Genomic DNA, 21,965 nt, shown 5'->3' with positions numbered 1-21,965 from the left:
AGTCCGGAGCTCATGCTAATTGACAAGTGGCTTCTGGCATAAGTCGTACGATTTAACCTTTATTTCATTTGTATTTTAATGTAATATATAAGTGGTGTTAGGTGTGCATAGTGTGCCACTTCGGAGGCGGAGTCGAATTACGCCGTTCGCGTGAATCAACCTCGAAGCACTGACTACGAAACAAACCAGCCCGTGGATGCGGAGTGGAGTCAACTAATCAATAGACCTGCGCACGCGCAGCAGCAGCAGCATTCAGTTTTCGAATAATCGAAATCGGAATTCAAATCGAGGGTGTTCACGGGCTCTCTGGCTTATCAATAGTAATAATATTAGACATAGGTGTACACAATAGATATGGAGTTACATGTTCAAAAATAGAGTTGTTCATTGCTTAACTTAGTGCGGTTGGGTAGGAAGAGGAAGTCGAGTCCGGTGCCGCTTACATCACAAAGACCTTTTCGACCTTGGGATTGGAGAACTTCGTATTGGTCACCGGACAAGTGACTGTGCCGTCGTCTTTGGTGATGTCCGGTAGAGCCATCTGGCCAAAGATCTGTCCGTTGGGCAGCATCATCGGCTGATTGTGCTCGTTAAGCGGCAGCCCTGTGACCCGGCATATAAGTCTGCTCTGCACGCAGTGCGAGTATGGCAACTTGAGAGCGATGCGATTGAGATCCTCCTGACACACCGGGCAGTTGAGATTGCGGCAGGTCTGGGCATAGCAGTGGGGTGTCTTTAGGGCCGACAGACCGGCCTGCACTGCTGCCGAGAAGACCGACGTACTGGATAGCTGGAAGAGGCGGTAGTTCTCTTGGCGGAAGTCCAAAACCAACTTCTGCCAGCGCTGCGGATCCATATACTTGCGGTAGTGCTCTGCTTGGGCATCGGCCGGATAGGCCAGCAGGGCCATCACATGGCAGATCTCATTCAGCTGAGTTTTCTCGTAGGCAGGGAAGTAGCGACGCGAATGCTTCACAGCCTCAAAACGCTGATTTTGACGCACTAGCTCGATGAACTCTTGCACCCTCAGGCTGAATTCAATGGTGGAGTTGATTTTGCGAAGCTTAGACTTGTTGTCTATGCACCACAATACGCATTTGGTGGTGCTGTGACTGGCTAAGTCGTCCTCGACCTCGCGCGACGTCTGGAAAATATCCAGGTTGGTCAGGTGGCGTACATCGGACTTGGCGGCCAGCTCCTCGGCCGTTTCATAGTATCCCATACGCAGAAGGTGCTCGATGACCAGGCGGTCTAGTCGGATGCGCTTCCATTGATCCACTGACCCCTGCCACAGGTCGCCCGTAACGCTGCTTGGCGGAGTAATGCCCTTCAGGTGGTCCAGCTTGCGCTTGCAGATCTGTGTGACGCTCAGCTCATCGTTGATGCTCTCCTCGGCCTTGCGCTTGAGCACCTGCAATTTCTGGGCGACGTTGTCCACCAGCTTGGTGACCTCGGCCAGAATGGGACCCTCCTCGGCCTCCAGGGCTTTCTCCACCTGACGCGATACATTGGTCACCTGGTCCACCTCTCTGTCGATGATCTTCTGTGCTGAACGGAACCGCTTGTTCAGCATTTCGTATGGCACTTTCAGGGTGGCGTGCTCCAACGCCTTGATTTCCGACATTTTTGCTTTTCGGTTGCGATGCAATTTGGTTTTATCCTCTTCTTTGAGACGCAATTGCGTTTTCTTCTATTTCCTTGAATTGCTTTGTTTTGCTTTTGTAGGCTAAGCGTTGCCAGACTGCTAGCAGTCAGCTTATCGAGCAAAGGTGCTGTTCAGTTAGCTAGTTCTAATGCTTATTATTTGATTTCTAATTGTGGTATATAATAGGAGTACAAAAACAAAAGAATGCATATTTAAATCATATTGAAAGTAATCTTCCTGTTCCGGGGTACAAAGCCACCGATTTCGTAATGATTTTGAGGTTTTATAATATTTGAATAATATTTGACTATACTTCTGCGTGATTTCCCGCTAACCTACATATGATGGACCGGCAGCTCCAGCAAAGTTTACAGCACTGTCACTGCTCTGTTAACTAATAACAGCTGATTGAAGCCCGAGTAAACATAAACAAATGTTATGGAAGGAATACATTATACATTAAACAATAAAGCAAGAAACTTTCAATGATTTAAATATAATAAATATATATAAACAGAAGTGCTAACATTCAGTAAGTCCTTAGTCAATTACAATTATTTACAAGCGTAGGTCAAATATAATATTATAGAATTCATTTATTGGACGGCCACTTGCCCATTGAACTGTTTAATTAGGACTTTTGAAATACATCTAAATCTTACAAAATATTATAAAGCAATACTACCCTACTTCCAACTTACACAGGTTTTCAGTTACTCTGTTAGCAAATGTGATCTGCAATATTCGTACAACTCTTTATTGATCATCTATTATACATACATAGATCCATTTTGATTATGCACGAGTTGGCTCACTCTAATTTCTCGTAATTAGCATTACGACTAGTTGGAGTTCGAGAGTTGACCTAATGTGCTCCGCAATGTAATTAATACGTCTGCTGGAGGGAAAAGTAATCACGAGTCCATGCAAAATTGCATAGAATTAACCTCCTTTTATGGTACATTGACTTTCGTCCACGTCCAAGTCGCTCCGATAATTAGTCATAGATTAGGTAGCCGCCCCGTTGCAGGGGCGAAAATTGAAAATCCATGAAAACCGGACCCATTCCCACAAGCTCAATGTTGGGACTTTGGTAAGTAATTTTTCATTCCCGTGAACGGAAGTTACTCATTTCGGGTAAATTTGGGACACGTGCCGTGCAAAAACGCGAGTACAAACAAATAAACAAACATTTTGTTGGAACTTATGGTCAGGATGTAAGGTGGAACTGGTTGGATTACAATAGTTCTACACTAAAACATATTGCATTCTGTCGGCAATTGATGCGTATGGTATATATGTACCGCAATTTTCTAAAGTAAAAAACAAATAAACTTCTAGTATATAGAAATAATTGTAAATATGATTTAACATGCATATTAAGTGTAGGATCTATTTCAACTATACCTGTCTACCTGGTTGTGAACGCCTTATCCCACAATAATCCTAGACTTCCCTTTCCCAAACTGACCAGAACCGTCATTTAAAACCCATTGCATCCGTCCTTCTCAAGGCAAGCAGTGATTATTCCCAAAAGGTCAGGCACTCACATCGAGATTTCCCTAATGACAAACAATTGAAAATTGCATGTCTGAAAAGTCCTGGGTTCCTGGGTTCTGAAAAATTGCATTTTAATAATACAACCGGTGAGAAGGCGATTAAATTCAGGCACTTCTTCAATTTGAATTCCAATTACGGAACGTCACTCATGCCGACTGACTTACACACTACCTGATCCACTTGACAAGTTCAGTGCTCCTGGGGGACACAAAAACTTATTAGAATAACTAAGTGAGCTGCATTTGCATTGCCACGGTTTTTGTAGGTGTCCAGTTGGTGTCAAGTGAGTTCCATGCCCGTGGAGAACCCACCTTGGGGAAGGGTGGGTCAGTTCGGATAGTGCTGGCCATGCTAACGAATTGAAACTAGGTGGAAAAGCCGAGGGAGAGCCGAGCATTTTGGTGATGTCATGGATTGCGTGCAGCGGAGCCGTCATCAATGGTCCTTCTTCTCTCGGGAACTTGCTACTTGGGCAATTTTGTTGTAGATGTTTTCGGCCCGTTTGGGCTACCATAAGAAATGGTCGTAACCCATAATCAGTGCGGCTTAATCGTGTTCCACCGCCTGGGCAGCCTATGGCACTCCAGCCCAGAAGTGGAGGGCACGTCCTGCTCCTTCCTTTCTTTCTCTGCCTTTGCCCACTGACCACATTGCTCCGCTGGCCTGCATTGATTTTTTTTTGCGCAGGAGTAGGTACTCCATTCCGGCGTTTTCGGGTTTTTATGGTCACCTCTAGAACTTTCACTTTTTGATGTGCGTAAATTTGCATATTTGTCGGACGCCAGGAAGGGTGTGTGCACTGACCATTCCACTTCATCCGACTCGATCCCTTTCCCCTGTGTTTTGGGTGAGTAATGAATAGCGTCCGCTGATGATGACGCCTTGGATAATGAGTTTTTGGCTTCGCCTTTAGATAGGTCACTGAAAACGTCATGTGTCTATCGAAATTAAATGGGTAGACGTTGAATTAGCTAGTTAATATGTGTGTGATCATGCCTTTTGGAAGAGCGACTAGTTGGGTAGCCCAGTTAATAGCCTCAGAAAAGATATTTTACGATCCTATAACATAGTTCATATGCATTTAGAAAGCTTTTGTGTGAAGGGGCAATGCAATGCATCTAACAAATAATTGGATCGTGAACTTGACAAGCTATAGGTTGTTTTTCTGATTGCCTTACGCTTTTATGATTTTTAAAATAGCTTATAAGGGCTGAGCACTAATAGACCCCCTTTACAAGTTGAATAGGTTATTACGATGTACAATAAACAGTCAATTAAAGAAAACTAGTGTAATTGTTGGCACATGTTTTAGTTTTTATCTTTATAATTTGTTCTATTACTCGAATGTAAGTCGTGTAAAATTGTTTGCCGTCCAAGCGACACTGAATTCCACCACATTGCTCAAATGTCGCTATAATTATAATTCCTTTTGAGGATTAGGAGCCTTATGACGTCCCAACCGGACCACGCATGAGTTATTAAAATAAGTTCGTGAGCCTCAGCATTTCGTAGTTGTTTTTATGTTTTCGCTAGCCAGGCGTCGCCTTTAGTCCTGGCCAACATGACATGCGAATTGGCCAAGTCGAAAGACCCTCAAAAGTGTCGCCCCTTGCTAAAATCAAGGTGTGCATTAACAAATGAACTTGAAATAATCGTTATACGACTGGCCACCCATATATTTAGCATGCATTTAGCTGCATTCAGCATTCAGCTATGTGGCTTAGTGGCCAAGTGGCAATGTGGCGAGTGATAAATTGGGAAAGTCATGGAAAGGTTATTTGGTCAAGACCTGGCCAACAGACAAGGCTAAAACAAGTAACAGCGGCTATCGAAGCTTTCGCCTTGCGGCGCATGCAACATTCGGGGGCAGGAGGTGGCAGTCCAGCTTAAGGACTTAGCCAACTTCTGGCTCGCTGGTGTGTGCATGTCCTGGAACGCACGAAAACAAACTTGCATGCAGTGGATAAGTGTGAGTGTGTGTGGTCGCAATTAGAAGTGGCCATAATGTGGAATTAAGTCCCTTAAATTGGCATTCTTTCGAGGGCCTAATACACCGGACTCGGAGTTATAATCAGCAGTAATATGATGACCTCTGGGCATGAGTACACCTCGATGAGATTTCGTGAGAAAATTATATATCGCTGGGTTGGCACTGGACGGCCCTAGAAATGCTACAGTCGCACTAATTAATCATCAGTTAAGAGCAAAAACATGACGCCCAAATTGTTGAAAGCGAATTAGTTCTTTAATTACGGTGGTCTTTCGCTTTTCTTGAAAGGGGGAAAACCCCAGTGGCGGCGCCTCCGATTCGCTGCAGTTTCTGATTTGGTGAAAAGATTTCGTGAGTTTTCCATATAATTTTCCTGCTTGTTTTCCGTTTCTGTGCTGTGGCCGGCAACATTTATCAATAATGTCAAGAAATAAATATCCGAAATAAATTTCGGACTCTGCCGCAGGGCGAATTGAATGGACTGAACTGAAATGGACTGGCCCAGCACCAGCACTCCTGAATAATAATTAAAGGAATTTATTTTTACATGTAAATATAAATATTTTCCATTTCGAATGACGCGTTGCGGCAGGATTTGCGTAAATGCTAGAGTACTATGGAATAAATCACTGTCAAGTCGGCAAATCTAAAAAAATAATTATGAACCCATAAATAACTAGTGACTTTCAACTATATTATTAAATTTTAAGTACAACCAACTCGTAGGTATAACCCATTTGACTCTTCAATATGGATCCAAATTGTTTTATTACAATTGAAATTATTTGAAATGTAATCATATTATTCATATATCAATTTGTTATTACCAGATAAACAAGCAAAGAAGATTATGATATTTGAAGTATATTTCAAAAAACTGCTTTAATGATTCCCACGGTCCTTGAACCCGACCAGAATCGCGTCCTAATTAGTTATATCCACCGATTTTCGTGAATATTTTCTGGACTTTCTTTCCGTTCGGCGTGCGTGTGCGAAATGAATTCGCTGCGTTGGACGCATTTAGTTAGGGAAAATTGTTTATGCTGTCGCAGCGATTAAAGCAATCGTTTATAAGGCGATCGAGAAGGTAGATAAGGAATAGCAGACCCATATAGCCTGACATTTTCCGCAATCGGAAGAGGGTCGAAAGTACACGAAATGCAAAGGAATTTGTGTTGGCAAATTGGGCGAGTTCTTCATGTCCCAACTGACCTCAAAGTGCTTCTCTTCGGGTGTAAATTATTGGCTCAGCTGGAAAAGTGGCTACGTATATTTAGACAACTGAAGCAGACATGGCCGAAAGTTGGGCATCCGTTTCGGGCTGTTCGATATCCACCTAAATGGTGCTTTGCCAAATTGGGGCTAAGGGGGCGTGGCTAGTAACCTTTCCTTTTTTGGACAGGCTGCATTCCAGAGTTGAAGGTTTGTAAGTTAAAAGTTGAAAGCAACAAGCAAGCCACTCATCTGGGCAATTCAGCAAACGTAATTAGGGCCATGCAGCGCAAAAAAGCAAAAAATAATCATAAACAACGGCCAGGAGAAATTAGGGAGCGAGCGAAGAATAATGGCCAAAATAACTATTTGCCTTTGACTAACCAGTTTCTGTTGTTGCTCCTGGTGCGTGCTAATGTTACACTTTATTGTTGTGGCTGTTGCTCGACTCCGCGGGCCCCAAAAAGTAGGCTATGCAATGGTCGTACGCCTCTAATGCCTTCGTCATTATTATAGTTCCCACACACTGCCACACACACACACACATCGAAGACGAGGACGAGCAAAAGGACGAGGTCGCCTCCGCCAGCAGCTACAATAAAAACAGGTGCACGAAGGTGAGGCAGCTACAAAAATCCATCTTCGTTAACAAAACTCGCTCGCGAAATACACAAAAGCAGCGAAGCACTTACAAGTGCGTCGGAGCTCCCCTGCCATACACCATATAGCGTATACCATATAGAGTATACCATATAGAATATACCATATAGCATACGAGTGCGGCCCAAAAACTAATCCCATACTGCCTGCGAAAGTTTCGAAATCTGCGCGGAGATTCCATGCCATCCAACTCCTTGTAGTGAAATACCCTTCGACGACTCGAGGGATCCCTTAATTATGCATGCGGTGTCTGTCCTCCAGGAATCCGATTTTATGGATGTTCTGGAATGCTTGAATTCATTTCGGCTCACCCACATTTGGTTAGACGGATCGTTAGATGCCTACATTTAAAATTAATGAAGCCGCATATTTTGTATCTTTTTGTGTGAAGCTCATTGTTGCCAATTTTTGCGTCAGCAAAATCGTTGGTAATATGAATAGCCATAAAACCGGTATTGTTGCCTAACTTGATATTCAGTTGTTTTTACATATATTGCGAATTTATTATAAACCAATTAAAATAGAATTAGTTGTTGTTTTTTTTAATCAAAACAAGATTTTTACTTCCATTCATAGAGTAAGGCTTTTATGTAATGACTTTTGTTTAATAAATAAATATCATTTAAAACCAAATAATATCTAAGTTTTTAGACTAACATCTGACAAATTTTAGTGAAATATTTTATATTATTGTAAGTAATTTAAAATCCTAAAAATATAATATATATTAATATTGTTTTTAAACAAAGTAAATACCAGATCTGCTGAATGGAAACTTAAGTTTCATATAATGTGATTCTTCTTTGAGAAAGGGTATCTGGAAAGCGGCTCTGGCTCGTCGCCTCTCTGGGAAAGGGGTTAGCTGGCTGGCCGAGCAGGTGAGCGGGGCTCGGGGGCGGTGGGTGGCCAGGTTGCAGGAGGAGCAGTCGGGTGGGTGGCAAGAGGCAGGTGGGTGGTGTGCGGTGGAAGGTGGCGCCGGTGTGCGCGAGCGCCAAGTAGCCACGAGCAGCGTCGTCGAAGCAACTTAAGCTCCGTGTGCGCCGCGAATTCTTCACTTGCATTTCGAGCGCGCAGGCGACTGGTTGGAGCTACCCGTCCGGAGACAGAAACCAAGTGGAAGTACCGAAAGCGAGTGGCCCAAAGTATTGGAGATTTTTTGGAGTGACGCCTCTCGTGCGGGTTTGTTTTGCTTCGGACTTTCTGGCGGAGCGGAAACGATTTCGGTGTGAAAATTTGCATAAAATTGCGCCCGCGAAATCGACAAAGAAACGAAAAAAGCGTTGAGGAAACCAATTTAAAGCCTTTTGGGCAGTTTTCAAGCTTGCAAAGTGCGTGTGAAACCCGTTGCGGTCCTGCGGAATTTATATAACCCTCGAAAAAGGACTTCTTCCGCGACCTCTTGTAGTCGTACTCTCGACCCAAAACTCGCTTAGTTACCAATTCCAAAATGCAGCCCCTGAAGCGCTTCACACAATGCGGCAGTCTGACCATGCTCTTCGGCATCTTCATCATCCTCTTCGGGGTCAGTTCCACGGCACTGACCACTTTTGGCAAGACCAACAACCAGCCGCCGCCCACGCACGTCCCAATTGGTAAGAGAACCCCCGGGGTTGGTAATAAACAGCCCCATCAAAGTCGCTGGCAAGGTCAAGAGGAGTTTCTTGTCGAGATTGGGCGCAGGATTAGAGTTTGAGTTTGAGCTTAAATTCGGGCAGTAACTTTCCTATAACTCGTACTCAAGCATTACATGATAGAGGTTTATTAATATAATTATTATAATAGAATTTATATTTCTCTAAGATTATTGTTTTAAACAACCAAGAGAACGAGCAGTTATAGTAGTTTATTTATTTCGAGTTATCTTTAAGAAACTGGTTTTGAGTTGATATACTTTTCTCATTATAATGTGATAGATACATGGCCTTAGACCTCTCAGATAAAGCTACAATGCTCCCAATCTCTTGAGTTCGACTTAGGGCCAATTAATCGCTTATTAAGACACCTAGTCGTTAGCCAAACAAATAGTCAACCATCCAGCTTGTCTGATCCAGTCATTTGTCATTCGATTGGCTTTGTACTCCCCCATAAACAAATGGAATAATAATTGTGGCACAGAGCCAGCGATTGAATGACACGACACAGAACACGGAGCATTGCTAACACAAATCGAATCGAGAATTGATCAAACAAGTCACTCAAGTGCAATGACAACCCACGCTACACAAATCCCTGACATTAGGAGTGGGTTTTCGCTGGGTGGCAAGTTGGTAATAGCCTGATTGGAGTTGGCAAACAGGAATGGATAAAGTAGATATACATAGATAAGCAGACAAGCGGTGATTGGTGTTGGCAGGAGCTGGTGCTCAATGGTCACACAATTAGTGGGCAATTAGCTAAGCAAACTGGCCATTAACTTCGATTGCTATCCTTAATTGCAGTTAAAGGACGAGAGTGCAGTGCCCACGACGATTGCACGGCGATAGATCGCACCAGCTGCGTCAAGGATCCCAATGACTACAAGTTGCGTTGTCTCTGCGGCGACGACTCGCCTCCTTCGGCTGGCAGCTGTCCGGATGTCCTGAAAGGTAATACATCAGCAATATAGTACATTATCTAACAATATTTCACAATAAGAAGAAACATTTTAAACATATTATTTGAACAAGAGAACCAGCTTTTCCAAATATACTTTAGTTGCTAGCTTAAACTTCATATATATAGTTTTGTCTAAGAAACATTCGTTTATAATGTTATGCAACTTCCAAATGATTGCTATTAAATATGAATTATTATGTTCTGTACCTACGCTCCTTTGACTGCCATCCCTTTACAGAATCCTTGCTAAAGGATTCCCAGAAATAGAACAGCCAACAAAAAGTCAGCTAATTGCTAAGACATGCACATTACATTTATTATTTAAGGGCCCGCTGCTTTCTTGGAGGCCTCCTCCGTGATGAGCCAGTGCCTCAAGTGGCATGTAGGTGATGCGTCCAAGGCGCCACCTAAATGAGAATTAAACAAAGCATCCTGCCAGGATGGCCACCCACAGCCCACTTTCACCTTCCTTCGCTATTTACCTGCTTATTTATTTAGTTTTCGTGCGCGATTCACACTTGCTCCTTGGGCTTCTTGGGCTCCTTGGGTCCCTCCAGTGTTTTGGTTCTTTGCTCCTTTGGTCCTTTGGTCCTCCAGAACTGGAGGTTCTCCAGCTCTCCTCACGGCATGCAGGACATTCTTTAGCCGGGCCAAAGAAGGACCGAAAGGCAGAGCAGCAAGCTTTATGGCGGCGCAATGTCGATGCCGGATTTATGTTAGGATGTCGTGACTCCTACGATGGGGAAACTCAAACGAGGCCCCAAACGAGTGGCAAATGGTAATGGGAATCGCCGCAGTGCCAATTTGTGACATGCACAGCCCAGAAGAAATGTTATACGCGATTTTTGCATGCACGTTTCGCAGTTTTGGCACTGCGAGTTGTTCTCCGTGTGGCAGATCTACTTTCTGTTACTTTCTGCCGGGGAATACATTGTAATACTCCAGAGTATCGCATTTCCAGACTATTATAGGTCTGCATAATGGCGGTATTATACCAAAATGACTATTAAATGAAACTATGTTCAATTTAGTTATAATCATGCAGTATAGTAAATTCATTGTGTGTATGTAAATATTTTTATAATATTTCTTTGTAGGCCTGCGTCACAAGTGCAACAGCAACAACGACTGCGAGGACGGGATGGTGTGCCAGTTCGAGAACAGCAACCGCACCATCGGAGTGGCCAAGTTCATGTCCAGCAAGACCAAGCTGTGTCTCTGCGACAACGACAACGGGTATGTGGAGGACATCCTGCACGACATCTGCAGCGGAGGTAAGTAGTGCCTCATCCCCGTCTTTCTAAACCCTCTCTTTATCTTATCAGATACATTAACTTCCCTTATCCTGATTCATGATCCCGATTCCTAACCCATCTTCTTCAACTTGCAGCCAATCTTCAGGGACTGGTCAGCTTCTTGGTCTCGATCTGCTCGCTCCTGGCGCCGTTTTTGGTGTCCGCCCACATGCGAAAGCATTTCTAGAAGGCGATCGGCGAAAGCGGAAGTCGTAGTTTGGCGTTTATCTACCCCAGTGATCCATCAAATGTGCCTCAGTGAAACCAACAGAAACAAAAGATCATCCTTCCCCTACCCCCCTCACATATGAAAACGAAATGTAATCTTTGAAAACCGAAAAAAAATACGAAAGAAATTAAGAAAGTTAGATACTCGTCGCCATTAGCCTAAAAGTCGTTCTATTGTATAAGTTTCATATGTACCACCGTCAAGTTTATTCGCTTCTCACGAAAAGTTGCGTTATATACAATATACATAATTATATTATCTGATAAATGTTTTCTATAGATCCCCCAATCGACCTTAGGCAGTACTCCCTACACTAGACAGACAGACGTAACTTTAGATCCAAAGTTTGGCACCATTTTATTGTAATTTTATATGAGTGTACGTGTGTCCAGGAAAATCAGGAAAACGCAATAAAAATCAAAAGAAGAAATTATCTAAGGATAGGCAAACTTTTCAGCAGCACTGTGAATTCAGATCGCTTACATTGCAATTACAAATGTGAAACATTTTAATTTTTGTATGTATTCAACATAAATAGCTTTACGAGCTCACAGCCCATAATCGAATGGAAAAATAATATTAATATTAATAATAAAATACAAGAAAACCTTATTCATACGGGAGATGATGCAAGTTAATAATATTTTCATGTCAAAGTTGCAGGTCCAGTTAAGAACTTCACCCATTACAACCGTTTTCTTCGTAGCTGTTATCTATACTATTTAATAAAAACCTTTAAAAACCCAAGCTCATTGTTTCCTCTAATGCCGAATATCACTTTTCCATTACAAAATGCAAAAATATATCTTGGTAACCGCGCGGTACTTGTCATTTGCAGTCCAAAAGGTCTGAAACATGTAGTTTCCTGTGGGAAAGGGCAGCACTTTTGGTACCCTGGAATTTATGGCCTTAGAGGAAAGCCTATCCACAATGACGTCGTGCTATAAAAAGTTAAAAAAGGAAAAATATTTAGAATGGATTCACACAACTGTATATCTCTTACGTTGATGGGACAGGTGTGATTCAAGTTTGTGATGTCTTTAATGAAATCGTAAAAGTATTTCGCGACCACATTGGACTTTGAGTTCTTGAGTAACTGACAACCGTCTATAGTTACGTTGTATAGAAAGGGCTTATATCCATTGATTTGTTGGAGCAAGCCAAAATTAACCTGAAACATTAAAATTTTACTCAATAGTTGGCGTGGGATATGTATAACAAACCTTTATACTGTTCAGGATTATTTTAAACACTACCTTGGTGGAGAGGTATTGATAAGTTCGATTAACTGATTTAAAAGTACAATATTCGAAATTGACCACGTCCTTGTTCATGGATACGCACTTGAAGTTTGTAAACTCGATTATAGAGTAGATCTGCATTTTATTTAAAACTATTGTATATGGCCTTGAAAATGGTTTTTAACATCTGACCTGATTTATCATGCTAAAATTTAAAAGAAGCACGAAGCAGAGGTATTTTTCTAAACGCATTTTAGTTCATTCGGGTACCAAGTGAAACTGAAGCTACATTTTCAATATATCTGAATTCAGTAAAAATGTGGAACTTATATTGGTAATGATAGCTTTTAGCTTAATTTCTTTAATTGTTATTTATATGCAGAGAACCCAGAGGAAAAATTGGATCCAGTGAACTGGAACACAAGCACTCCTAAGGCAAGGGTTGTATTAGACCATAAAAATACCCATTTTGTGAACATCATGTATTATTAGTAATAAGGAAATATAAAACTAAACCTTCAGGGTGCACTATTTGAAATCGGAAAGGTTTTGAACTAGGGTCGTAATTTATGAAATCTAGTTCACTTACTACGGATACGATATCTATTTGAAATTCCAAGGATAAATAGCTCTCCACTTGAAATTCCAATTTTCAACAGCACTTGCAGCTCCCAAACGATCGGTTATCCAACCGAAATCGATTAAATGCACGGCATTGATTTTAAATAGATCGCTGTGGATTTAATGCAGCAGCACAGTTATCAATATGTTAACAAGCTGGTCAATTTTGTAATGCCAACGCCTTTCGCTGGCCCCCATTTGCTGATTACTTTCAATTTTCTCGCCGAGCAGAGAAAGAGAGAATTGGAGAATTGGAGAAAGAGCGCAGAGAAAGGGGGCGCAGTGAAAAGCTCATCGGGCTCGCAAAGCTCCACTCTCGAATGACAAAAACAAACAGCGCCACGCTCCCAAGCACAATTACACGATCGGTTGGCGAGAGGTGACAACTTCGAGGGCTTTCGGTTCCGATCCAGAGATCTGAACGGCCAGTTAGCTGGTTAGTTAGCCATGTTTGCCTAAGCGATTCGGCCGTGCAATCCGCAAGATCGTCGTGGACAATCCAAGCCTCGAATTCAAAGTTCGCGCGTGTGCAATCGAATTATAAACCCACCATTTATGCTTTGGGTTTATGGGTGCATTTCGGCAGTGATTTGCATGCGAATTCGGCATACGCCATAAAAAACAATCTGAAAGTGGTGCCATATTCATATATTCAAACTTATGACTATCTAGAACCCACGGACAATGAAGAACTGAAGGGGACAAACTTGAGTTTTTGAGGTGTGCGACGCGCGCCAAAGTCAAAGCCAATGAAATCACATTTCCGGTGGCCACACATCGTTTGAGCCGAATTCAATAGACAATAGTGGAAAAAAACGCCAGCCAGTGGCATTCCAGGCGTAATTGGGCTATTTACGCCCCCTCCAACCGCTAAAGCCACCGACATAGGTAAGCCCATCGAAATATTTCCCCGCTGACATCAGAAAGTGACACAGAGTTATGGGATCAAGCTACTATATATTTAATGATACTGAAAAGAGTGGGATTTCCCATTGCGAAAGTTTGCCAGCGGATTTTGGGATTAGCACCTCTTTCTACCAAATCCACTGACGCAGTTTAAACGGTCGATTAACATTTATCGTTAAACGATTACTAATTTGTTTATGACTCCCTCAGAGCCAACGCCGCATGCTAATTGGCATTATGGACTCCCGAAAAGAGTTGCTAATTTTATGATGTCCTCAATGAAGTGCCAAGTGCCAAATGACTCACTGCAGATATTTTCGTTATCTGCGCATCTCAAAAGTTTTCCAAATCGGAACGCCTTAGATATTAAAATTTAAGTGGCTGTTTTGCTACCTTAAGGGTGCATTCCATAGATTGCAACGAGGTAAATGGCAGTTAAAATTCAGCTATAGACTACGTGACTTAAAAGCGAGAACGTGTTCACAGCGGAGCTTCACCAAATTGTCGGTTAACTTAACCTGTCTAAACACAACTTTATCTCAAGAAACTATTTTAAAAACCCGGCACTATAAAAATGTAGCCTCTTAAAGATTGCAAAACATTCTTTCCGAAATAATTTTAAGGAATCTTCAAGCTTAAATTCCACGAATTGCTGCTTGAACTAGTTTAATTCGGTTTTAATCGCCCGTGTTGTGAGCTAGACTTGCATATCTTAAGAAAATACTACAGTAGATTAAATGAAGCTTAAGTATACAATATTTGGATGGACAGATAAGATTTCGCTCAGATTCCGCTTCTGGTTTTCTTTGCTGCGTAAGCGGTGGGGAAACGCGTTTTGCATAAAAATTGCCAACTTATCAAACACCGCGCTCCATCAAATATAAACAATCGAGTCATAAATATTCAAAACAAACAAAAGCCGGTAGCTGTTCTCCCCCCAAAAATCCATTAAACCTGCAAATGAATGGTTAGTCCAACACTGATCGTCGTCTAATATAGATTATGAAACCCGTTTCATGCGAACATAAATTTAATTTGGCTTGCTCTGCGATTAATCACTCTTATAATCAAATAATAATTAACTAACGAGGAAATTGCAGTTGCGATTTTTTATGATTTTGGCACGTTGTTTCAATTACTTCTGCTGAATTGGTTTGCTTACATTTTCTAGACTCGCACAGGGCATCTTCATAAAAACCGAGTTTAAAGTCAACAAACAGCAAATGGAATTCTGGGTATATAAACAGCATATTTTCGGACAGATTCAATTCGCGTGCCTTTGCAATTGACTTAAACAATTAAGTCTTTCACGAGCTTCGGACTAAAAAGGAATATTAAGTAACAAGTACAATTTATTTTTAGATATTAAACAAGGGAAGTCCGCAAAAAGAATTAACATCCACCTACAAATTGGTATTCATTTTAAATCACTCTGTCTTAGATCTTTAATTTTGTCTAACAAGATTTGTCATGCAATCTGTTCTCTGTGATCGATCACGTTCTACAATTTAAAATATTATTTATAGCCATCTAATAAATTAGTCATTTTTCCGAGCCCATAAAGCTTTCTTTTGTAACTACAACTCATAAATCCTTGTAGTAATTCCCCACGAGATCTAAGCCAATGCAATTGTGTCTGCATGTGGGACAACGTGTTGTATACGTGATTTTCTTGCGATTATCTGTAAGCCTGCAAAACCCAAGTGTATAAGACCCCCTCATGCCCACTATGTCGTGCTAAATACAGCTTTCGGATATAATTGAGCCATAAGTATACACGAAAACAGTCCGAATCGAAATGGTAAACAACCAAACGCATTTCATTGAAATGGGCGACAGTTTGTTGGTCGGTTGCTGTTCGATGTGATTGTGCTACCATCGACCACGCCCACTGCTGTTCGCTACGCCCTTTATGGGAATTTGGCTGTCATGCGAAATGTATTTTGCAATTGGCCCTGTAATTTGAGTCGAGTGAAAAATAAAACAAACAAACAAACCGCTAAAAAAAGGGAACAGCAAAAACGAATTCAGCAAATGTAATTGAACAATTAATCGAACATTTGTGCTTCCTGTTTGGGTGGGCTTATCAACTCGCTTATGAGTTGATCAGAATGTATAGAAACCCAAATCTAATGCGCCTTCAACGTTTAGCCAAATATTTGCCTCTCCACACGAACATTTTCGAAACCCAAGGGTCACACACCTGTTGGGGTGCAAAGTTCAAGCGCGTGTCAATGGGTCAAAATGTGGGCAACACTTAAGTGCGTACATATGCATGTGAAAACTTGAATTAAATACACTTATTTGCGTTGAGGAAGCCTCAATTTGATGGCAATTAGCACGAATCTCGCACAAATCCCGTCAACCTCAGCCTTCACGCCCACATTTCGCTCACTTTCTAATTGTGCGCTTAAATAGTTAAAAATAAACCAAAACCCAAACCAAAACAAATAAAACAAAGGGAAACGCCCGAATATAAAATACTTTCGGTGTGAGAAGCGCCAGCTCGTTTGACATCATCCAAATTTAGCTGACGACTTCGGCAGCTGGAGAATCCCCTCCAAGATCACCGTCTTCCGACGAGATTGGATCTTTGAGATCCGAATAAAACCGGTCACCGGCGTCTTGACGTATACACTCATTAAAAATTACGCTATTTTGCCAGCTGACTGATAGTATTTAAGTCATTGGACTGCGATTAGGAAACGAAATGCACAGCAGAGGAGGCAGAATCAAAAATACCCAAACATTGACTGGTTTCAAAACGTGTGAGGGTGTTTGAGTTCTTGAAGCTCGACTACGAACATACCCAATAAAAAGTTTGAGCTTAGAATAATATTCATATAAAACTTAAGCTTACTTTTTAGTTTTCTCTTGGTACTGCAAAACCATATAAGTGCTTAAGTATTTAGTGTTTTATTAAAACATATTATTAAGTATACTATATTGCCCTATAAGCCTTTAAGATAGTTGGTAAGAAAAAAAAGCAACACTTGCTTCTCCGATTTTGATCTTGGCCGGGCTATAAAGACAGTGATATTTATGGGCTTTTAACACATACAGTCCGCTTCAATTAATTTAAATAATTCCATTTGTCACAGCATCAGCTGTCTAGGAAGCTTTTTGCGATATTTTTGCTTAAATTTCGATGTTCATCTTGAACTCCAACATAACTTTAAAGCCTTTCAATCGCCATAAATATAGAAAGTTTGCTATCGGAAACTAAGGTTACAATGCATACATTTCAAAATCATTTTTCAAAGCGTTAACACACAAGTTATGTATAGATTGATTTCCATAGAAAAACAATTCGACCCCAAGCTATGCATTTAAATATTTATTTACCCATGACATTTTTTCGGTATCACCTTTTGTTTGTCTAGCAAAGGGTCTGCGTTTATAAAGTGTCAAGTTCATCTGGAAATGTTCAGAATTTTTGCACTACTATTTGTGGAATGAGTTGTAAAGAGTTGTGTAGAGTGTGTAAATAAGGTATTTCCTTAACATCCAGACAAAAGTGATGATGATATCTGGAGTATTAATACAAGTCAGCGTGCTGAATGCAAATCAATTAGCCTTGTCGCGCACTTATGGATCAGGCAATACCTCATTAATTGTATCTAAAAATATGTTCATGTTAATGTTAATGGCATTTAAGAGATGCCCGATAATGCGGAGGATAAAACCCGAAAACAGGCAAAACTACTCCATTTGACCATGCAACAGCAGGGGGTGCATGCATCTGAATGCAGACCAAAGTGCAACACTCGACCACGCATTTAGGGAGTGACTGTGTCTGCAGTCGTTTTTCTGGTCGAATCTGGTTTTTCCGAGATCTTAGCACCTGACCGCCACTGGTAACCCCCGACTAGAAACCTCGGAAAGACAAAAAAAAAACAGAAGCATCTACCTGCTGTTGCAATGAATGGAAAATTTCTCCCTAAAAAAAGTCCCGAGTAATAATACAGTCGGTCGGGTCCAAAAATCTGGGTAACTTTCCACTCATTTGTTCCAAAATATCGGAGAGAGATACATAAACACGGTTCACGTGTTGAGCGAATGTTCCCTAATATGCCGAGCCAGGCAAATAATTACAGACTAATACGAAAAGAATTTACAACTTCCTCTTCACTTCTTTCCTTTTCTTTTAACTTGCTTATTTATTTAGATTTTTGTTGTTCTGCTGCTCAATGGGTTTTTGTTTTGGGCGAAATTGGAAGCCGGGGCAATAAGTGCTCATAAGACAAAAAACGAATCACGCTATGGGAACCTCGTTTTATCGTAGTTTTTCTACATTTCCCCTCGTCGGATTATCAGTTTCACAGGGGAACCCGCATAACGTCGATCATCCCGGTTCCCAAAACAATAAGAATAATAAGCCAGATTCGAGACCCGAAACCCACAAACGACCCGACTCGACTCGATTTGACTCGACTCGAAAATAGTTAACAACAGAGCGACGAAGATGGCGAGAACAACAAAGTTTTGATTTTTATAAAAGACAAGGTTCGCATCAAGTACAAAACAGTTTCGTTCGAAACGCTGCCGTGTGAAGAGCCAAGCGACCAGAACCGATCGTTCGAACAACGGGCATCTTTCAGATACTATCCCAATACCCGACTTGGCACCTTCGCAGTAAAAAAAAAAAACAAAACAAAAAACAATACCCATAGATGCACCTATGAGTGCCACCCATTAGATTTAGTGTCACCTGGTGCCATTCGCCGGCTTTTATAACTTAAAACTTGTGCCTAACTTGTGCTTCGTAGGCAGTGTTTGTTTTGATTAGCTGCTTTTGCCACCCCCGCTCCAAAGATGAAATCCAATCCGGCCTCGGATCACGTCTACTTCAACGACGGATTCAAGTGCTCCACGATCAGCATCAGCACCAACCTCACGGAACCCAATGGGAGCAGCAACAGCGTGGGATCCCAGGGGTCCAAGGAGTTTATCCGTGAGTCTTGAAACATTTTACCAACTATTGGCAGTGATTAGGAGATCTATGAAAGATTGAAATTTGCAGCCTTAAAGACAATAATTATTAGTAATAAATTTTGAATGAGTTAGTGCAAAATAAGAAATAAAATAGTTTGTTGGGATAAACGGAAAGCCTGAAACAGTACAAACTCCAGCCATTTAAGCGTGTAGCAAATGCAATTGATTTATTACTATTTTTTGACAAATTACCACACATTAAAAAAGTGACTCAAATTGCTTTAAACATTTTGGCTATTAGCTGGTGAATTATGAACTACAAAATCAAATTAAATTGATTGTTCTGTAGGAACAAGGTAATGAGTTTTCAGAATCACGAGATTTGCCCGTTTAGCTACGATTACCTAATCTCTTTAGTTGAGCAGCAACTTATGCCACAAGTTACAGTTTGATTTCATAGTTAGTTCCCTGTTGTTTGCAATTAAATGGAATTTAATGGAATTTAATGGAATTCAGCGAATGTTTCTGGCAAGAAAAACGGTGCATCAAGTATACGCCTCGTGCTCCCCGCCCGGAGATAAATGCAATTGTTCTCCACGTTTTCTCAGCTAAAAAACTTTTGCTTTGGCCTTGACAATGAAATTCACGTAGATCAGAATGAAAACCGAAAGCAATTAAAATACCAGAAAGCAAACTGAAACTAAATGGCAGTGTGGGAATCAACAAAAAGTCGATCGAGCGTGGTGTTCTGCAGTACGTGCTTATGAATCGGTGCGGTTTTAGCCATTTCATCGAATCTCTTTTGACTTCCGCCCCATCTTTTATAGTCACTGAGGACGGCAAGAAGGTGAAGCCACCGGTGAGCACACTGGACTGCACCCGTAGTTGGCTCCAGGACTGCCAGCGGCGCACCTTCAATCGCAAAACCCTGCACAAGAGGCTGCCGATCTTCGGCTGGCTGCCAAAGTACAACAGCCAGGATGCTGTGGGTGACCTGGTAGCTGGCATCACAGTGGGTCTCACCGTGATCCCACAGGCACTGGCCTATGCGGGAATAGCAGGACTGCCCGTAGCCGTAAGTAGCAAGTATATATTGCGTACAAGGATAACTATTAATAGTAATATTCCTTTGTGCAGTATGGCTTATATGCCTCCTTCGTGGGCTGCTTTGTGTACATATTCCTGGGCAGCTGCAAGGATGTGCCCATGGGGCCATCTGCGATTGTGGCCTTGCTTACATATCAGACTGCTCAAGGATCTTGGCAGAAATCGGTCTTGCTCTGCCTGCTCAGTGGAATTGTGGAGCTGCTGATGGGCCTCTTCGGACTGGGGTTCCTGATCGACTTCGTCTCCGGACCAGTTTCCTCGGGCTTCACCTCCGCCGTCTCGCTGATCATCCTCACCTCGCAGATCCAAAGTGTGCTGGGCATCACGGCCAAGGGCAACACCTTTGTGGAAATTTGGACACAGGTGTTCCACAACATCGAGCACACGAGGGCAGGAGACACGGTGCTGGGACTCACATGCATTGTCATCCTGCTGCTCATGCGCAGTCTCTCCTCCTGTCGAATTGGACCCGCCGACGAGAAGGAATGCTCATCCTTCCAGCGGGTGGTGAACAAGATCCTTTGGATCGTGGGCACTGCTCGAAATGCCATCCTGGTGGTCGTTTGCTGCATCATGGGCTATCTGCTGCACACCGAGGAGCATGGAGCTCCATTCCGAGTGGTGGGAGACATCCCACCAGGTCTCCCCAGCATCCAGTTGCCACCTACTTCTCTGACTGCCAATGAAACCAGCAATGGCGTGGCCCAGGGATTCGTGGAGATGGTGCACAGCATGGGTTCCGGCTTGGTGGTAATTCCGTTGATCTCGCTCATGGAAAACATAGCCATCTGCAAGGCCTTTGGTGAGTGTTTAGCTCTGTCATTTCATATGGTTCCCTGTAGTAATAGATGATCCTATTAGCCAATGGCAAGCCAGTGGATGCCTCGCAGGAATTGATTGCCATTGGAACGGCCAACATCTTCAACTCCTTTGTCCAAGCCTTCCCGGGAACCGGAGCCCTTAGTCGCGGAGCAGTCAACAACGCCAGTGGTGTTCGCACTCCACTGAGCAATATTTACTCCGGTAGCCTGGTCATGATTGCCCTGCTCTTCCTCACGCCCTACTTCTACTTCATTCCACGTCCCACCCTGGCGGCCATCATTATATCCGCCGTAGTCTTCATGATTGAAGTTAAGGTGGTCAAGCCCATGTGGAGATCGAAGAGTAAGTCCTACAAACTGACGAAGTAATACTCATTTTTTTAATTTCACTTAAATAACCCATTAGAAAGTGATCTGTTGCCTGGAGTTGGAACCTTTGTGGCCTGCCTCGTTTTGCCCCTGCAGTGGGGCATCCTCATTGGAGTGGGACTCAATGTCATCTTTATCCTCTACCATGCTGCGCGTCCCAAGCTAAGCACCGAACTACTGACCACCCAGTCGGGTGTGGAGTACTCCATGATTACCCCAGATCGATGCCTAATCTTTCCGTCTGTGGATTATGTAAGGAATCTGGTCAACAAGCAGTCCATTAGGCAAAATCTGCCGGTGGTCATCGATGCGTCGCATGTCTACGGTGCTGATTTCACAACGGCCACGGTTATAGACTCGTTGATCAGCGATTTCAATCAGCGGGGTCAGCTGCTCTTCTTCTACAACCTCAAGCCGAGTATCTGCTCCCTTTTCGAGCAAGTGTCGGCGGCCGAGTTCGTGGTCTACTACCAGGAGCAGCAGTTGGATGAGCTGCTCAAGGAGCGGAGCTATGTACAGAAACGCCTTGAGACGGCCTAACTGGCTCATTCTCCTCAACACGTGATACAAATCGTTTAGGCTAAGTGCTTGCTTTAATTATTTATGGCATTGTAAATAGATCGTGAACTAATTGTGTAGTATTAGCCAGAGCACAAACCACTATTAGAACTTGTAAGCTGAACAAATAAGTGTATTTCTTAATTACTTAATAATAATAACAACGAACAAAAATAATTTGCTTTGTTTATTTCCTGAGAGGGTAAAAATGAGTCTACGCA

At 42.3% G+C, this 21,965-nt stretch overlaps 4 protein-coding genes across 5 annotated transcripts; 2 read left to right on the top strand and 2 right to left on the bottom strand.

Moving 5' to 3' along the window:
* Positions 1 to 39: 39 nt before the first annotated feature.
* LOC122619346 (E3 ubiquitin-protein transferase MAEA) lies at positions 40 to 1,726 on the bottom strand. Its single transcript, XM_043796212.1, has one exon. It carries the CDS (start codon positions 1,622 to 1,624, stop codon positions 440 to 442), a length of 1,185 nt encoding a protein of 394 aa, XP_043652147.1. The 5' UTR covers positions 1,625 to 1,726; the 3' UTR covers positions 40 to 439.
* A 6,397-nt stretch (positions 1,727 to 8,123) lies between these two features.
* LOC122620401 lies at positions 8,124 to 11,277 on the top strand. The gene is made up of 4 exons (XM_043797840.1): positions 8,124 to 8,659; positions 9,506 to 9,652; positions 10,760 to 10,936; positions 11,053 to 11,277. The coding sequence occupies exons 1-4, from the start codon at positions 8,515 to 8,517 to the stop codon at positions 11,142 to 11,144; spliced, it is 561 nt and encodes a 186-aa protein (XP_043653775.1). The 5' UTR covers positions 8,124 to 8,514; the 3' UTR covers positions 11,145 to 11,277.
* Positions 11,278 to 11,971: 694 nt separating this feature from the next.
* Positions 11,972 to 12,631, bottom strand: LOC122618926. Its single transcript, XM_043795519.1, is given in 3 exon segments — positions 11,972 to 12,127; positions 12,190 to 12,357; positions 12,410 to 12,631. Coding segments are annotated over 3 exon segments (546 nt in total).
* Positions 12,632 to 13,422: 791 nt separating this feature from the next.
* LOC122619584 (sodium-independent sulfate anion transporter) lies at positions 13,423 to 21,921 on the top strand. 2 transcript variants are annotated; one of them, XM_043796604.1, is made up of 6 exons: positions 13,423 to 13,936; positions 18,724 to 18,908; positions 19,717 to 19,964; positions 20,027 to 20,798; positions 20,858 to 21,160; positions 21,224 to 21,921. In XM_043796604.1, the coding sequence occupies exons 2-6, from the start codon at positions 18,770 to 18,772 to the stop codon at positions 21,724 to 21,726; spliced, it is 1,965 nt and encodes a 654-aa protein (XP_043652539.1). In that variant the 5' UTR covers positions 13,423 to 13,936; positions 18,724 to 18,769; the 3' UTR covers positions 21,727 to 21,921. The 2 variants fall into 2 exon arrangements, with proteins under 2 accessions (XP_043652539.1, XP_043652540.1); XM_043796605.1 differs by lacking the exon at positions 13,423 to 13,936 and having other exon boundaries at positions 18,486 to 18,908.
* The last annotated feature ends 44 nt before the right edge of the window (positions 21,922 to 21,965 follow it).

The sequence above is a fragment of the Drosophila teissieri genome, chromosome 3R, assembly GCF_016746235.2.
Source record: "Drosophila teissieri strain GT53w chromosome 3R, Prin_Dtei_1.1, whole genome shotgun sequence".
Taxonomy (NCBI): Eukaryota; Metazoa; Arthropoda; class Insecta; order Diptera; family Drosophilidae; genus Drosophila; species Drosophila teissieri.
The sequence above is the reverse complement of the archived record's forward strand: the minus strand, read 5'-3'. Positions and strand labels throughout refer to the sequence as shown.